Source organism: Taudactylus pleione, unplaced genomic scaffold (genome assembly GCF_031769625.1).
Source record: "Taudactylus pleione unplaced genomic scaffold, aTauple2 ptg000211l, whole genome shotgun sequence".
Classification (NCBI taxonomy): domain Eukaryota; kingdom Metazoa; phylum Chordata; class Amphibia; order Anura; family Myobatrachidae; genus Taudactylus; species Taudactylus pleione.
The window spans coordinates 1464939-1480187 of NW_028284613.1; the positions used below are offsets into that span (position 1 = coordinate 1464939).

Sequence of the window (15249 nt, forward strand, 5' to 3'; positions counted from 1 at the left end):
AGATAATCAAACTGCTGTTTTTTCATTGCACCACAATACTGTATCTGTCCATGTGTCATAAAATGTTATCTATTTACATAGAAATATGTCATTTCACCAGAAAAACAGTATAGTGTAGCATAGTACAGCATTCCAAGTGAAGAAAATTAACCCCTATGTATATGATATGTGTACAGTATATTGAAATTTTTACTTTTTCCAAAGGATTAATCTTAGTAAATATTATATAGGAATATGATATGCATCTATGAAAAATCTGCATTTTTTCTATTTTTTTCCTGAAAAACCCATACTAATATTAAGCATCTGAAATTTGAGGCATTTCAATTTCCCTTATATACACATCTCCCTGTTAAAAAAGACTAAATTAATAAAACGGCAAAAAAAGCTAAATCTATATGAAATTACACTTAAGCTCAGTAAACACTATGCGATTTTTTGGTTGATACGACAATCAGCAAAATTTTTCTACAAGTGGAAACAACCGATATCGATTTTCTGGTGCTTGGATTGATAATATACATATAAAACAGAAAAGAAATATGCCTGCGCTCGGTATTACCCATATCATACATGGTACCAGCAGCATGGCAATATTGATGCCATATATATATACAAAACAGAAAAACGTTTGCTATCGGCGCTAACAATAATCTGCAAATTTATGTGTGTGCAGCAAATAAAACAAACAGGATTTTGTCATGATTTGATCAAAGCATTTAAGCCTGCAGCCCAGCATCAAGGGACCCCATTTTTCTGCAGGTCCTTACACTAGCATATATGCCCAACACATCATTACATTGCAGTTACATGTACTCACCTTCTAGATACAGAGGGACACATCTATACAGGGGCTGGCTTTTAGCCACACCCAACTAGGCTTTTTATAGCTTTCATTGAAAGCTGCCATGATAGCACAAGGCAAAATTTTGAAACAGAACAGAAAAGAAATATGCCCGTGCTCGGTTTTACCCATATCATACATGGTACCAGCAGCATGGCTGGGCTGCAAGCTTAAATGCTTTAATCAAATCATGACAAAATCTCCTTTGTTTTATTTGCTGCACACACATAAATTTGCAGTATATTATTGTTAGCGCCGATAGCAAAAGTTTTTTCTGATAATATGCATATGTCCGCCCACAAGGATGATGAGGCAAACATGAAAAATCGCAGGAAATATGGTTAGATTATCGTGAATGCCCACACACTGTATGATATCGGGACCTTTTAGGCGACATCTTCTGGCCAGTCTGACCGATTAGATAACCGAAGCTGAGCGTTTCTGGCCATATTTTAACCATTTTATCAGCATTTGGCCAAAACGATCATGCCTACACACTACGCCAAAAAACAGCCTGATCACCTGTTATTGGCAAATCAGCTCAATAGATTTATAGTGTGTACCTAGCCAGTGGCGTCCCTCCTCATGGTGACACCCACTGCGGATAGGATTGTAGTGTGTGCCGTCAAATAAGGGGACATGGCCTCATGGGTAGGGGGTGTGGTATCGCTGGTAAGGGGCATGGAGTTGCGGCCTGAACCTCCATATTAGTCACTCTGGGGGTCCCGGAGATGTAGCCTTCCCCGAGGACCAGTCTGTGTACAGTGCCAGCTCCCCCACTATGGCAGAAGCCGAGTGCTGCACATAATGCTACAGTGCAGCACCCGGCTCCTGTCACTGAGGAGGAGTCGGCACTTTGATGTCACCCCTCATACCCCTCTTGTGACGCCACTGCACCTAGCTTTAGAGAATTGTTAAATAAATAGCAATTAATCAATTGTTTAATAATAGTTATTTCATAGGGCTCTATTTATCAACATTATTTTTACTAAAATAATGTGAAAAAGGGTGTTTTCAGACCCTTTTCACATTATTTTAGTATCACCTATAGTTATTACAGGGTAATTGGAGTAGAATTCGTAATATTCTACTCCAACCCCTAAGTATCACTTATTTTTAGTAAGCAGATCGCATTTCCCATAACTGTAATGGGAAATGTGATCTGACCATAGTTACTAAAAATAAATGTGAAAAAAATACCGGGGAAAGCCCTGTGATAATAACGCCACCTGTAGGTGGCGTTATCCAGGGTCTCCCCCGGTTACCGGACTCCTGCTCTGCTCTAACGGGGAGAGCAGTGCTGGGAGTCGGTCCCTGTAATCAGCTGTGTGGTCTAAACAGACCGCAAGCTGATTACTGTAAAAAAAAAGAAAAAAAAAATAGTAAAAAAAAAAATTACTTACCTGACTCCAGGGACCAGTGATCGGGCCTTCGGTGATGTCTCCCCTCCGGTCAGCTGGTCTCCCACAGTGCACTGCTGCCCGGTCATCAGGTGATCGGGCCCCAGTGCAGTATGGGAGATCACCTGACCGGAGGAATGGAGAACATCACCGGAGGCCTGGAGCATGCAGGTAAGTGTAAGTAAGGGAGAGGGGGTTGCGGGGGGGGAGGGGGGGGGTAGCGGGGGGTCCGCGATCGCGGGGGCGGGGCTTAGCGCTGGGGGGCGGGGCTTAGCTCCGGAGGGGGGGTTGCTGCGGCAATTGGTCGGCGCATGCGCGGGCACTTAATCACGGTATTTTTTGCGAAAATACCGTGATAAGGCTCCGAAGGGGATTAGCAGGGACAAAGCTTTATCGCAAGCTCTGTCCCTGCAAGTGATTTGTAGTAAATCCCTGTGATATTGCCTAAATTCGCAATGCGAATTCACTCGCTAATATCACACTACAATCTGCATTACCAATGCGGATTGTAGTAAATAGAGCCCATAGTCTTATTTGCATTTTTCAGATACCCATTTCCTCTAAGGGGTAAATTTACTAAAGTGAGAGTTTTTAGAAGTGGGTTTTAGAAGAGATGTTGCCCATAGCAACCAATCAGATTCTACTTAACATTTAACTAGCGCTTTCTAGAACAGCGGCTTTCAACCGGTGTGCCGTGGCACACTAGTGTGCCGTGGCCGGTTGTGAAGTGTGCCGCGGGGCTGTCAGAGCCACCGGGCACATTTTACTGTACTTCAGCATCCCGGGCCGCTGAGTTCCTCTGGGAGACTCAGGCGCGACCGGGTAGTGACCTGCAAAGATGCGGCGGTGTGACATCACAGGTCACGCACGCCGCATTGTCCACTGCCCTCCAGCCCGTTCTGCCAGCCAATGCCCTGCGCCAATCAGCCAGCCCGCGGTCTGTCCAGGCAGGCTCTGCAGCCTGCCTGGAAGCCCGCACGCGATCCTGCTGCAGTGTGAGTGACAAGGGGGGAAGAAATGTGGGTTTTGTGGGGACCAGACATTTTTTTCTTCTTCGTGGGTACCAGCCATAGTTTATTTTTTCGTGGGAACCAGTCATGTCATTTTTTTTAGTGAGAACCAGCCATATGTTATCCAGCCATATATTTGCCTATTTAGTGGGGAACAATGTGTTTTGTTTTGTTTTTTGTTTCTGTGAGGCCAGCCATAGGTTTCTTTTTCTGTGGGGAGCAATTCTGTGGGGCACAATGTGGTATGGTTGTTTTTTTTGTGGGGAGCAATGTGTTTTTTTTTTGTTAGGCCAGCCAATGGGATTGTTTTATTCTTGTGGGGGCCAATGTAGTGTGTTTTTTATTCTTGTGGGGGCCAATGTAGTTTGTTTTGTTCCTGTGGGAACTAATGTAGTGTGTTTTTTCATAGTCCGTGCACACCGCATCGCCGGATAGTGTGCCTTGGCAATTTTAAAATCTTGTGCAGTGTGCCGTGAGTTAAAAAAGGTTGAAAATCACTGTTCTAGAAGATAGTAGATAGAATCTGATTGGTTGCTATGGGCAACATCTCTTCTAAAACTCACTTCTAAAAACTCTCATTTTAGTAAATTTACCCCTAAATGTTCTTACATGAACCTCATTTCAGCCAATTCTCTTCTTACTTACTACACTATTGCACAATCCGTTCTATAAGTATCCTCAGGATGTGTACTATGGGCCTAATTCAGAGCCGCTGACAAAACGTGAGCGCTCGCTCTGAATCAGGGCGGGCACTTGTTTTTTAAGTTGCGGTCTCCTGGCCGCTTGCATAGCTGTGGGTGACCAGGTGATGGTCGCGGTGGGTAAGACCATCGCGACCATCGGGCCTGTGATGAGACCCTTAGGGTAGGGTCTTGTGGCCGCAAGCCCCAGTGGACTTCCTGCTCTAATATGAGAGCTGTCTATCAACATCTACAGCCGCCCCTTTTGGATGCGAGCGCCAGAGCGAGTGCTTTTTGCGCTCGCTCCAGGGCTCGTGCACACGCGTGTTCTTTGGCCCACCATCGACACGCTTGTGAGGTGCGCTTGCGAGCGGGTCTGAATCAGGCCCTATGTATGCTAAATACATGTCAGTCTTATATACAATTGGCATTGTTGCTTTTTCACATGAATATAGATCTATAAATTGGACTAGTGATATATGACAATTGACACAAATAATGTGATGTTTGATTATGCAGCTTAGAAATGCTGAATATTGCACTGTAAAGTATCATATTTTGTTCAGCAAGAACAGGTTCCCTCTCAGCCACTGAATACAGAAAACATGTCTCTTTCCATAAGGATCACTTTGTGCTGTGCAACTGAAAATACAACGCTTGCAGATCTTCATGACTAACAAATCTTTTTACAGCCTGTTATCTTCTTATTTACTTCTCCCAAAACAAAGGCAAATAAATCTAACGTGCAAGCATAAGCCACACATCACGCTAGGCTGCGCACATTTTAAAATCAGTCTTTGTTTTATGTGAATATGAATGCATTACAATAATTACCTCTAATTAGCCAAGAAATCACTGCAACATGTATAAGCAACCTTTTTCACGCCAGATGTTGCAGAACTACATGGACCATGATTCCTATTACCCTGCAGAATTATATCTTACTATTAACTGTACTTACTGGTTTGTGTTCACGTTATATGGGAAGGCCATATTGTAATAATTGTGTGCTGTAGCTGTGACATGTAAATCAGTACATGCTATATGTAATGTACACACAGTTACGTAGTCATGAATGTCTTTGTTTAATTGCTCCCAAATCTGTAGCATTTGAATACGAATAACTACATTATTAGAGCAGCAAGGTGATAAAATGCCTAAATGTAAACTGAATAACGTAAAGACAACTTGTACAGTACTATAAGCCTGATACTGTGATGGACGCAGTGGAGCGATTATCGGTGATCTGTGCATGCGTCTGAGTCACACAGGGACTCTCTTTGGGCAGGAACCAATGTGGGGGTGGCGGGTGGCCATACAAATGCAGGCATATTGTGACCGTTTTGGTGGCTTGCATCAGACTGCGATTGTGATCCTGTATGCAGGAAAAATGGCTCCAGCGTCTCAGTTCTGGCAGCCATTCTGCGCAACCATAGGTGGTGATTGATTATCATAACATGTACATGAGATGGATGCGTCGCCATACACAAGCTGCATCTCAATACAAATCCAAGAGGATGCAACATTTTCATATTATCGCACATCAGCTGCGCACAAATTCGCAGCAGCAGCAGCGGCGGTGGCATTACGTCCATCTCTGTATCAGGTCCTATGCTTCATATCCTTTTTTTGTTTTTCCGTTGTAACTTTTAGCTCTGCAGATTGGATGTAGCAGTGTTTTCAGCATTTCTCAGATGCATGTACTGGCTAAAGTGAAGACATTGGAGCTGATGCCGAGTAGAAAGTGCAGTTGTTTATGGAGCTTATCAATGCAGTTTATGTACTAGGGATGATAGTACTACGGCGATGCTGAGTTGTAATTGGGAAATTCTCATTTAGGCAAAATGAAATATTGACAAGGTGGATTTTTTATGATTTTTAATACTTCACATTAGCAACTTCAAAATATGCTAGCACCTATTTTCATGTACCCCAAATTTGCTGGGACTAGTTATTTTGATAAAAAAAATATTGCTAAATGCCATTCTTCACCACTTATGTAAAGACGCTAAAAGCAAGCTTTGGGAGAACCCCCCCCCCCGATTACCATTATTAGGGGTATTAGAACACCCCTATAGTGATCCCCTATGTTAGTGCAGCTATTCAGGGGGTACAGAGTGTTTTCCCCATTTTTGACTGTACTTTTTGCCAGGTCCGAATTCGGCGGGTGCAGCTTTCGCTGATTTCTAATTGAATACGGGGCTAAGCGGGGACGCGCGCGATACTTTTCCGCATTGAAAACCAGCGATGATGGCGAAAAGTATGGGACTTTTCGCACCTAATTAAATATGCCCCCAAGATGTAAGTTTAAAGTTTCCAGGCCCATCTTTTTTACGAAGTATAGGGCTGGCACCAGGGCCGGATTAAAGGGGGGGCAACAGGGGCTATCGTCCCTGGGCCCCCACACCCAGCCATCGGGGTTAAAGTGAACCGGAGGAGACGGAACCAGTTCCGCCTCCTCCGGACACCTAACCCCGGTGCCGCATGGAGACACCAGGCGCCTGCTGAGATTGTAACCAGCGGGCGCCCGGCTTCCTCCCCGCAGCGGCAGCCAGAGCCGGAGACTAGAGCTTACTCGTGAGCTCCGGCTTCCGGCTCAGGCAGTGAACTATGGGAGAGACGTCATGCGTCTCTCCCATAGTGCAGAGGAGCAGCTCCAGCCGAGCGGATCAGAAGGCAGCGGGAGCGGGGCTTAAGGTAAGTAGGATTTTTTTTTCTCTTTAGCGCAAGCGGCTTTTCCACTGCTGGGGGGGGACATTACTCAGGTGGGACATTACTACTGCGGGCATTACTACAGGGGGCATTACTCGGGGGGGACATTACTACTGGGGGCATTACTCGAGGGGGCATTACTACTGGGGGAATTACTTGGGGGGGACATTACTACTGGGAGCATTACACGAGGGGGACATTACTACAGGGGACATTACTCGGGGGGGGACATTAGTACAGGGGACATTACTCAGGGGGGCATTACTACTGGGGGCATTACTCGGGGGGACGGCATTACTACTGGGTGCATTACTCGGGGGGGCATTACTACTGGGGGTATTACTCGAGGGGGACATTACTACAGGGGACATTACTCGAGGAGGGACATTACTACAGGGGACATTACTCGGGGAGGGACATTACTACAGGGGACATTACTCGGGGGGGGGCATTACTACTGGTGCCACTACCACAGAGGGCATTACTACTAGTGCCACTACCACAGGAGGCACAACTACAGGGGTATTACTACTGAGGGCATTACTATTGGGCACACACAGGGGGCATGACTACTGGGGGCACAACTACAGGGATATTACTACTGGGGGTATTTATACAGGGGGCATTACTAGTGGGAACACTACTACTGGTGGTATAACTACATGGGGCATTGCATAGGGGCCACTGCATAAGGGGTAACACTCCTGGGGGCACTACTACTGGGTGCACTGCATAAAGGGCACGTAATAGGGCCCTTTATGTTTGTTGCCCAGGGGCCCGCACAGACCTTAATCCGGCCCTGGCTGGCACAAGTGTGAACTGATGATGATAACTAGTAACAAAGCAAGTTTATGGATAGGGGATGGACGCAACGCAGATGTGTTCAGCTCTGTATATGTATATGTTTCCCATTCAAACATTGACGGAGTACATGATTTCCATTCAACTCAGCGCTAGACTTAATAATGTAATGACTATTGTAACAATTGGATCATCCCCTAATTAATATGAACTATACATTTTCCTAAAATACTGCTTATTTAACCCACATTTACTTTTTAAAAACTCATAGTGAGACAATGAAGCTGCTTTTCCTAAATGTTTCTTAAATTTACATTTTAAGGGGCAGATGTATAAATCTCTGGAAAGTGATAAAGTGCAGAGTGATAAATGACCAGCCACTCAGCTCCCAACTGTCATGTCACAGGCTGTGTTTGAAAAATGACAGTTGGGAGCTGATTGGTTGGTCGTTTATCACTGTTTACTTTATCACTTCCCAGAGCTTCATACATCTGCCCCTAAGTTTCTTATTATATAGGTATATTTAGACATTTTAATTCACTTCCCCTAAACATTCTCTTAGACTTAGCAAAAAAATAGCTCATTGATTGCAGTGATTGACTACTGATTAAAGTTGTGCACATCTGTTGTACATACACACTGTCTCATAGATACCATTTTTAAGGCTCTTTCTATGTCTATTCCTTGGCTCCAAGGCACCGCAGGATTTGCCATGCAGTCTCCAGCACTCCCTCGTCTTGATACATCCACTCGTTGTCTCCTTAGGTATCGGAACGCCTCAGCGACTACTAAGACAGCATCATGGGTCAGAGCAGATGTGTACTAAACACAGTAAAGAGAATAAATTACATGTTAAAAACAGCATATGCAATAATAGTTCCTCTTAATTGTGAAACAGTTACAGTTTAATGAAATCCTGCAATGTTCTGCTGATGACAATAATGTGTTATGCCTTGTGTCATTGAAATAACATATTTTCTATAGGATTCAAAGACACCAATATTCTGCTTACGAAATATCTGATAAATAGCATCTATATGTTCTATATTATTTTGATAATCATATTTGCAATCTCCTATTGGCATGATTGTGGCAGTATATTTATATTGAGTTGCCCATTTATTAACCTAATGTCACCTGAAAATCATACAACCTCATGATTTCCACACAGTTTAAGTAGCTAGAATTAGTTACGGAAGACTGTAGGCTATATTATTGTTGGATAGGTTTGTTCTGATTAATCTCCAGTAGCTGGATTGTGGACATGCCCACAGTAGCTTTCACATGACATCTAGTTAGTTGAGTTTTGCTGATTTACTTCACAATGGGGAACATGCTTAGCTGGGATAGCCTATTTTCAGATACGATGCCCTGGCAAGCCAGCATTGTTAAATGGCTCTAAATAAATGATATCTAAACAATGCAAAAATGTATTGTTCCTTACCGATGAAAAGCCCTAATAAATTATAAATAGGCCAGTGGTTCCCAAACTGTGCGCTGTGGCACCCTGGGGGCACCCTGCAAGGCACCCACACTTGCAGGGGTGCCTCAGGTTGGTGGTCCAGCACCAAATCAAATTACTTATGGTCAATGTAATGTAAATATGTGGACACACAGAAGCACAAACGGAAAACAGGTAAGCACAATTTACTTCACTTTACTACTTAACTACATTTCTTTCTGAATTTATCTATAACAAACTTTTGGATTAGGGGGTGCCATGAAAACAATGCTGATACTCTAGGGCGCCGTGATTAAAAAGAGTTTGGGAACCGCTGAAATAGGCCCTTTAGCTGTACGGCAGATGTACTATGCTCTGGAAGTGATAAATTGGAGAGTGATCATCTACCAGCCACTCAGCTCCTAACTGTCATGCTACAGGCTGTGTTTGAAAAATTACAATTAGGAGCTGATTGGTTGGTAGTTTATCACTCTCCAATTTATCACTTTCCAGAGCTTAGTACATCTGCCCTAAATACCCTCTTTGGTAAGAATGTCAGAGACAGATGCTGGGATTCTGAAATGCTCTTAGTCATAGTAATATGTAATATAACAATGACAACTCTTTCATTGCTATACTGACTCAGTTAAGTCTAATAGGTGCATTTTAACATTCATCAAACATATTATCATGCACAGAGAGAATGACAATATAAAAGGAACTGATGATGGTTTAATGTTTTATAGCTTTTTAAAATACTCCATCTAATTTATGTGAAGGTTACACAGTCTATATCCTTAAATGTAATTAAATTAAACAACTTACACTCTGCAAAATGTAATTTGAAAAATGAAATATACTTTGTCTAGAGGTAATATATTATATTTACTCAAAGTGAAATTAATTAAATAAAAATTATAAGTGAATAACAACAATATATAGTATCAGAAGCAGTGTATCAACTACACAAGTATCAACTGTTCATTTAACCCTTTATGTTTAATTAAAACCTGATTAACCTTTCTAATGTGCTAATCAGCAAATGACTATCCTGTTTGTGTTATATGTAAGTTCTGTGTTTATACAGATGGAGTAGTGACTAAGCACCCTAGCCAGAGATTACTTGGAGAATCTATACTATCGTTTGTGTTATAGCAGATCTGTGATCAGCTTAGTCGTGGTTATCTTGGGATTTTCAAGTTCATTTGATGCTCTTTTTACCATGACACGTTGTCCCCGCTATAAAATCTATCTGTAGCAATGTAGTGTCTCCAAATGCTTTAATTAAACACAAAACACACATTACTATTGTATTAGGAGGGCACATTTGAAAATGATACAGTAATTCCTGTTGTAAGTGCCAAGCTAGTAATGACTAGTGATCTTCCCAAAATGTTCAGGACTGTTTGCATATCTGAGTTTGCAACCAATGTAAGAATATAAGAATGAACTTTAGGTGCCAATGAAGAGCAAATTGCACCACAGCAAACACAATGACATAAATAACATACATGGACTGGTGTGTTTAGGTGAGCTAAAATATATACATTACATGTATACAGTGACTATACAAATAGTATAATGAGGTGTGTGCCAGCTTCTGTTTACAATATTGTGAGAACAAACTCTTTTCTTGATAATCCTCTGTGTGCGTCTGCACCAAAGCATACTATACCTTTAATGGCGTGTTCCTTGCTTCAGGAAACTCTCTATCATCCAGATGTACCCATCTCTGTAAAAACTGCAGTACAATTGGGTTTTCATTATTCACAATCTGAAATCCAGTGACATTTGCGCCTCCATGCATGACTCTCTCCAGTGATATACCTGTAAATCCCTATATTTTGTAAAATAAAATAAATGTAATTATTAAGTGACTCGTTATGTCAATTTCATCTTTGTTAAAAAGATAGAAGCTATAATAGTGTGAGCCAGATGGGTGTTTAGCATATAAGTCAGGTCACTGTGTTTCTGAGGGACATTACTATCCATTCCGAGAGACCTAAAACTATCTTCACACATATGAAATCTGCTAAGCATGATCTGCCAAGCCTCTAACCAGGCCTAAATAGGTCAATGATGCAATATAGAGTCTGGCCAGCTATAACATTTGGTCTATGATACAGCATTTAACAAACCAGTGCTTTGTGTCAAACTGCAGTTCAATTTTTGTACACAAAGTCACATTTTCCAACATTTGGAAAGAATTTCCTGAAACACTTTGCAGTCAAGCTGCTGGACATGCTCATTATACAGTTCTATTAAATTACAATTATAGTGAAGAATTATATATAGAACTACACTGAATATATACTAATGTATATTGAAATATCAGTATTGTACCCCAATAACAAACATATCTATAGAAATTGTTGATGTCTTCCCTTACTGTAGTGCTTTACAGTGCTTCTTACATTCTCCCATAACTAGACATGTATTAAAGTATGTTGCTTGGATCTTGGTTGCCATAAACAAAGTTTTGGACTTGTTAAATTGTTTAGAACAAGTCTATTAATTTAGGCATGGGGGAAGGGATCATGAAAAGACAGGTTGTTAGTCAAGAAAATTTGTAATAATGAGATACTTTAAACCCACAACTTCAAGAGTTGATTTTGTTTGATTTTTTTTTTGCAGTTATTGTGTTTGAGGTCTGTCCTCAATCTGACCCTTGTGTGTCAGTGCACTCACTGTTCTATTTCAAAATGACATCATACATCATTATTCCAAACAGTATTTATAAAGACATTTTAGCATGCAAGGTGAGCAAAACTCAAAGCTTTGGACTCAGGCTAAAATTCCTACAAAATATAAAACATTCATTCAATGCTAGCTAATAAAGTTAAATGGAAACCTATGAAAAGGTTATTAAGAAACATAATAAGTGTAGCACTATAATGGTAATAAAAATCACTATTTAAATGATTGCTCTGTAGATAAGAATTTACCATTTGTTTCTGGTTTATATGCGTCCTCTGAATGTAAGATTTTAAAACCACCAGATTAGCAGAATTAATGGATGATAGTGCCCCACCTGTTTCCCAGTGATTACTACTGTTGGCCCCTTAGGTCATTACCCCTTACCCTCCATTAGTCACTTATCCAACCTTCCTATCATAGACTCTGCTCAAAAGAAGGACATGCGATGTGCCTTTCTATGCTGGAGTGTGCCTGTCCAGGTACACCGCTAGGTGGAAATAGGTGGCGGGTAGTCTCTCCAGGGTACTATGAAGGCAGCAACATTGCCACCTCCTTGGGTCCTGGATAGTGGTACCAGATGCACAGCCCAACTTAAGCTGGGTACACATTAGGATCTGCCTGACATTTGGTAAGTGCATACACACTTACCAATCATCAGCCCGATTTGTCGTGACTGCTGTCACTACTAGGATGGCATTTACATGTGCCTGCCCAGTTGAGCTGTCAGTCACCGGCGGTCTCTTCAGCAACTGTACGGGTGGTTTGGCTGACTGCCCGTAAAGACAGCACGATGCACCAATATACTATCTGCAGATATATCTGCCACAGCCAATGCAATAAGCCTTCGACCAATGTCATCCACAGACATATCATCTGTACACACTGGCCGACGCACACACACAATATATTGGCCGTTCAATTGAATGGCCAATATGTTGGCCAGTGTGTACCTAGCATTACAGCCCTAAATAAGAGGTACAACAAAGATAGACAAATATTATTGTCAAAGCACAAACTCAGAGCACATAGGGTTATCATTAATATAGGATTCATATTTTAATTTCTACAAAGAAATGATTCAGTGTCCATGATTTTGGACAATTAGAAGTTTTTAAAATTCACACATCCACTGTCACTCTTAAGAAATGAAGTCACGGCATAGCTTGATTTGAGAATTGCTGCAGTAATTGGACAGAAAGGTAAATCAACCCATACTGCAGAAAAAAATGTAGCTTCTTTCTTATATTGGTGATTTAAAATGTTCAAATATAACTAATCAAAACCAGAATATACATTTGTGAATCATACAGGTCATACTTCATAATATGACTAAAGTGTTTCTGCAGTAATTACTATCAGACAGAGCTGCATAACATTTGATATAAATATATTTTTAAAGCATAAAGACATCAACGTTTTTTTATGATGTGTATACTGTTTGCATTTACTATTTATGTATGAGCTTAGAGCTTAAAATACTGTATAATAGATATACTGTAAATCAAATCTGCAAGTGATTATTGTATACACCTCCGTTGTTTCCATGGAGGCAGTTTTTATTTAAATATTTAACACTACAACAGTTTTTTGCTATTGGTAAAATTTTGATCCACAGTGGGAAAAAGCTTTTGCAACATCTAAGAATAATGTACCTGTCAAGACTATGGATTATTTTTTGTTTTGTAAAACCACTGATTTGGAAATACATATTCAATGACTTTGGATATTATAGGATGTTAATAGGAAAGGACTATAATACTATATGAAGTACTGCCTCTGTCACCGCTTTGGTGGATTGTGATTTTTCTAGCTCTTTTCCATGGTTTGGGAATTTGTCCATATGCAGGGGTGTTTCTAGAGAGGAGGGGGCCCGTGTGCAGTCTCCGACACAGGCCCCCTCCTCTACGCACGGTGGCCGGCAGCGCACTGAGCTGTGCACGGCCAGCACAGGAGTTATAGACTCTGGGCACTAGAGTGTGCGCAGAGTCTATAGTGTATGTACAGATCACCGGGAAAATAGCCGCGATGGCCATTTTCCCTGTACTGCGCATGCGCAAACAACGGGAAAATGGCCACCGCGGCCATTTTCCAGTCGTTTTACAGCGCCGGATGCCAGTGCCGACGTGGGACTCTGGAGAGGTAAGTAATATTATGAGTGCAGGGTGTGCACACCCTGCACCCATTATAGATACGCCCCTGTCCATATGACAATATAGAGGTTTCTAAGAAGTACTCAGGGCAATTAGACATAGGAACATTGGTACATTGACTGCAATTGATAAGGACCACATTGATTATTTAGTTTGCGTGATATCAGATCACACTCAACCTCATCTTCACACACTGGAATAAATGTGAATTTCTGATTACATTTTGGCGTGGGAGGTGTTCTAACATTGAGTTCCAAGAGGGTATCTGAATTTTGGTTATGGTTATGCCTGAATGATGAGTAAATAGTAACCCCTGCAAAATGTTGATTGAAGGAAATAACAATAGCCTTGAGTTCAAGTGGTTACGTGTGATGGCTTTTCCACCTCACAGTTCCCAATCCAAAGTGCTCTTCTTTACGGAGAGAAAGATTCTGCCAAGTTGCATTTCATACAGTATAGGACGAGCATAAGCAAAAATACATAAAGTCACTTCTGCGCATGCGCTGTATGCAGATATTCACCATTTGTGCCTACGAAGAGAGCTCAGTGAGATTAGAATCAGCCCCTAACCCCTCAGACTGCTGCAATCAAGAGACCTGCTCCATAATAAAAATTAAATGCTTTTGGATATTCATAAAATGAGTAGAGAGTTACAGTAATGACAGCTGGCTCAGACATCCAACAGCAGATGAGTTTGCTGTCTTTTATCAGTTTATGTTTGACATCTTTTACTTAATTGATTTTCATCATACTCACTATTAATGCAGATTGTTTTCTCACATTGTTAAAAAATTATATATATATATATATATATATATATATATATACAGTATATAGATAGATAGATATATGCCTGCTTACCAAGTGTGGCACTGACGGTGTGTATATATGTCAATAGCTGTCTGAAATGTCTCTTTATACATGCCGTGAGTGCCGCACTTGGTAAACAGGTATCTTAAGAATTTGTGAAAGGCACCGGGTGCAGTGCCGTTGTGCTGGACATGAAGTGCCCTAATCCGGAGCTAATTTATATATATATATATATATATATATATATATACAGTATATATTAAGGTGGTCCTTAAAAATAAATGTCCAAAGATCTGAAGTCTTACTCCCTGGATGTGATGTATGTATGGTAGTAATACCCTATGTAATGTTTCCTAAGGATTGCAAAGGTATTAGTGGTGTCACATGGAGTTTGACATTTTAGCAATATAATTCATTATTACTGTTGCATGTCACTTGAAGTTGTTACTGTACAGACTGTATGGTTGCAGTGTAAGATGATTTTTTCCGTTTTTAATGGTAGTATTTCTTTTTCAGGTACTGTTGAATTGAATTGTGCTAAATTGAATTGATGAAAAAAGATGTCTGGTGGAGCTGTAACATGTACTGACACTGATATCTGGCTTGTTGGTCAACAACTTGAAGTGATGACAGCTGCTGTCTAATGGTGATGCAAACATTCAACAACATTTTAGCAAGGAATGAAGACCAAAAGCAGTATATTC

At 41.1% G+C, this 15249-nt stretch overlaps 1 protein-coding gene across 1 annotated transcript in view; it reads right to left on the reverse strand.

The window, feature by feature from the left end:
• GRIA3 (glutamate ionotropic receptor AMPA type subunit 3) overlaps positions 1 to 15249 on the reverse strand; it is a 393493-nt gene that overhangs the window by 64322 nt on the left and 313922 nt on the right. The window contains exons 6-7 of the mRNA XM_088478220.1: positions 10564 to 10725; positions 8102 to 8269 (exon numbers count right to left, since the gene is read on the reverse strand). Of these exons, the coding sequence (XP_088334346.1) occupies positions 8102 to 8269; positions 10564 to 10725 (330 nt within the window). The remainder of the gene's footprint in view (positions 1 to 8101; positions 8270 to 10563; positions 10726 to 15249) is intronic.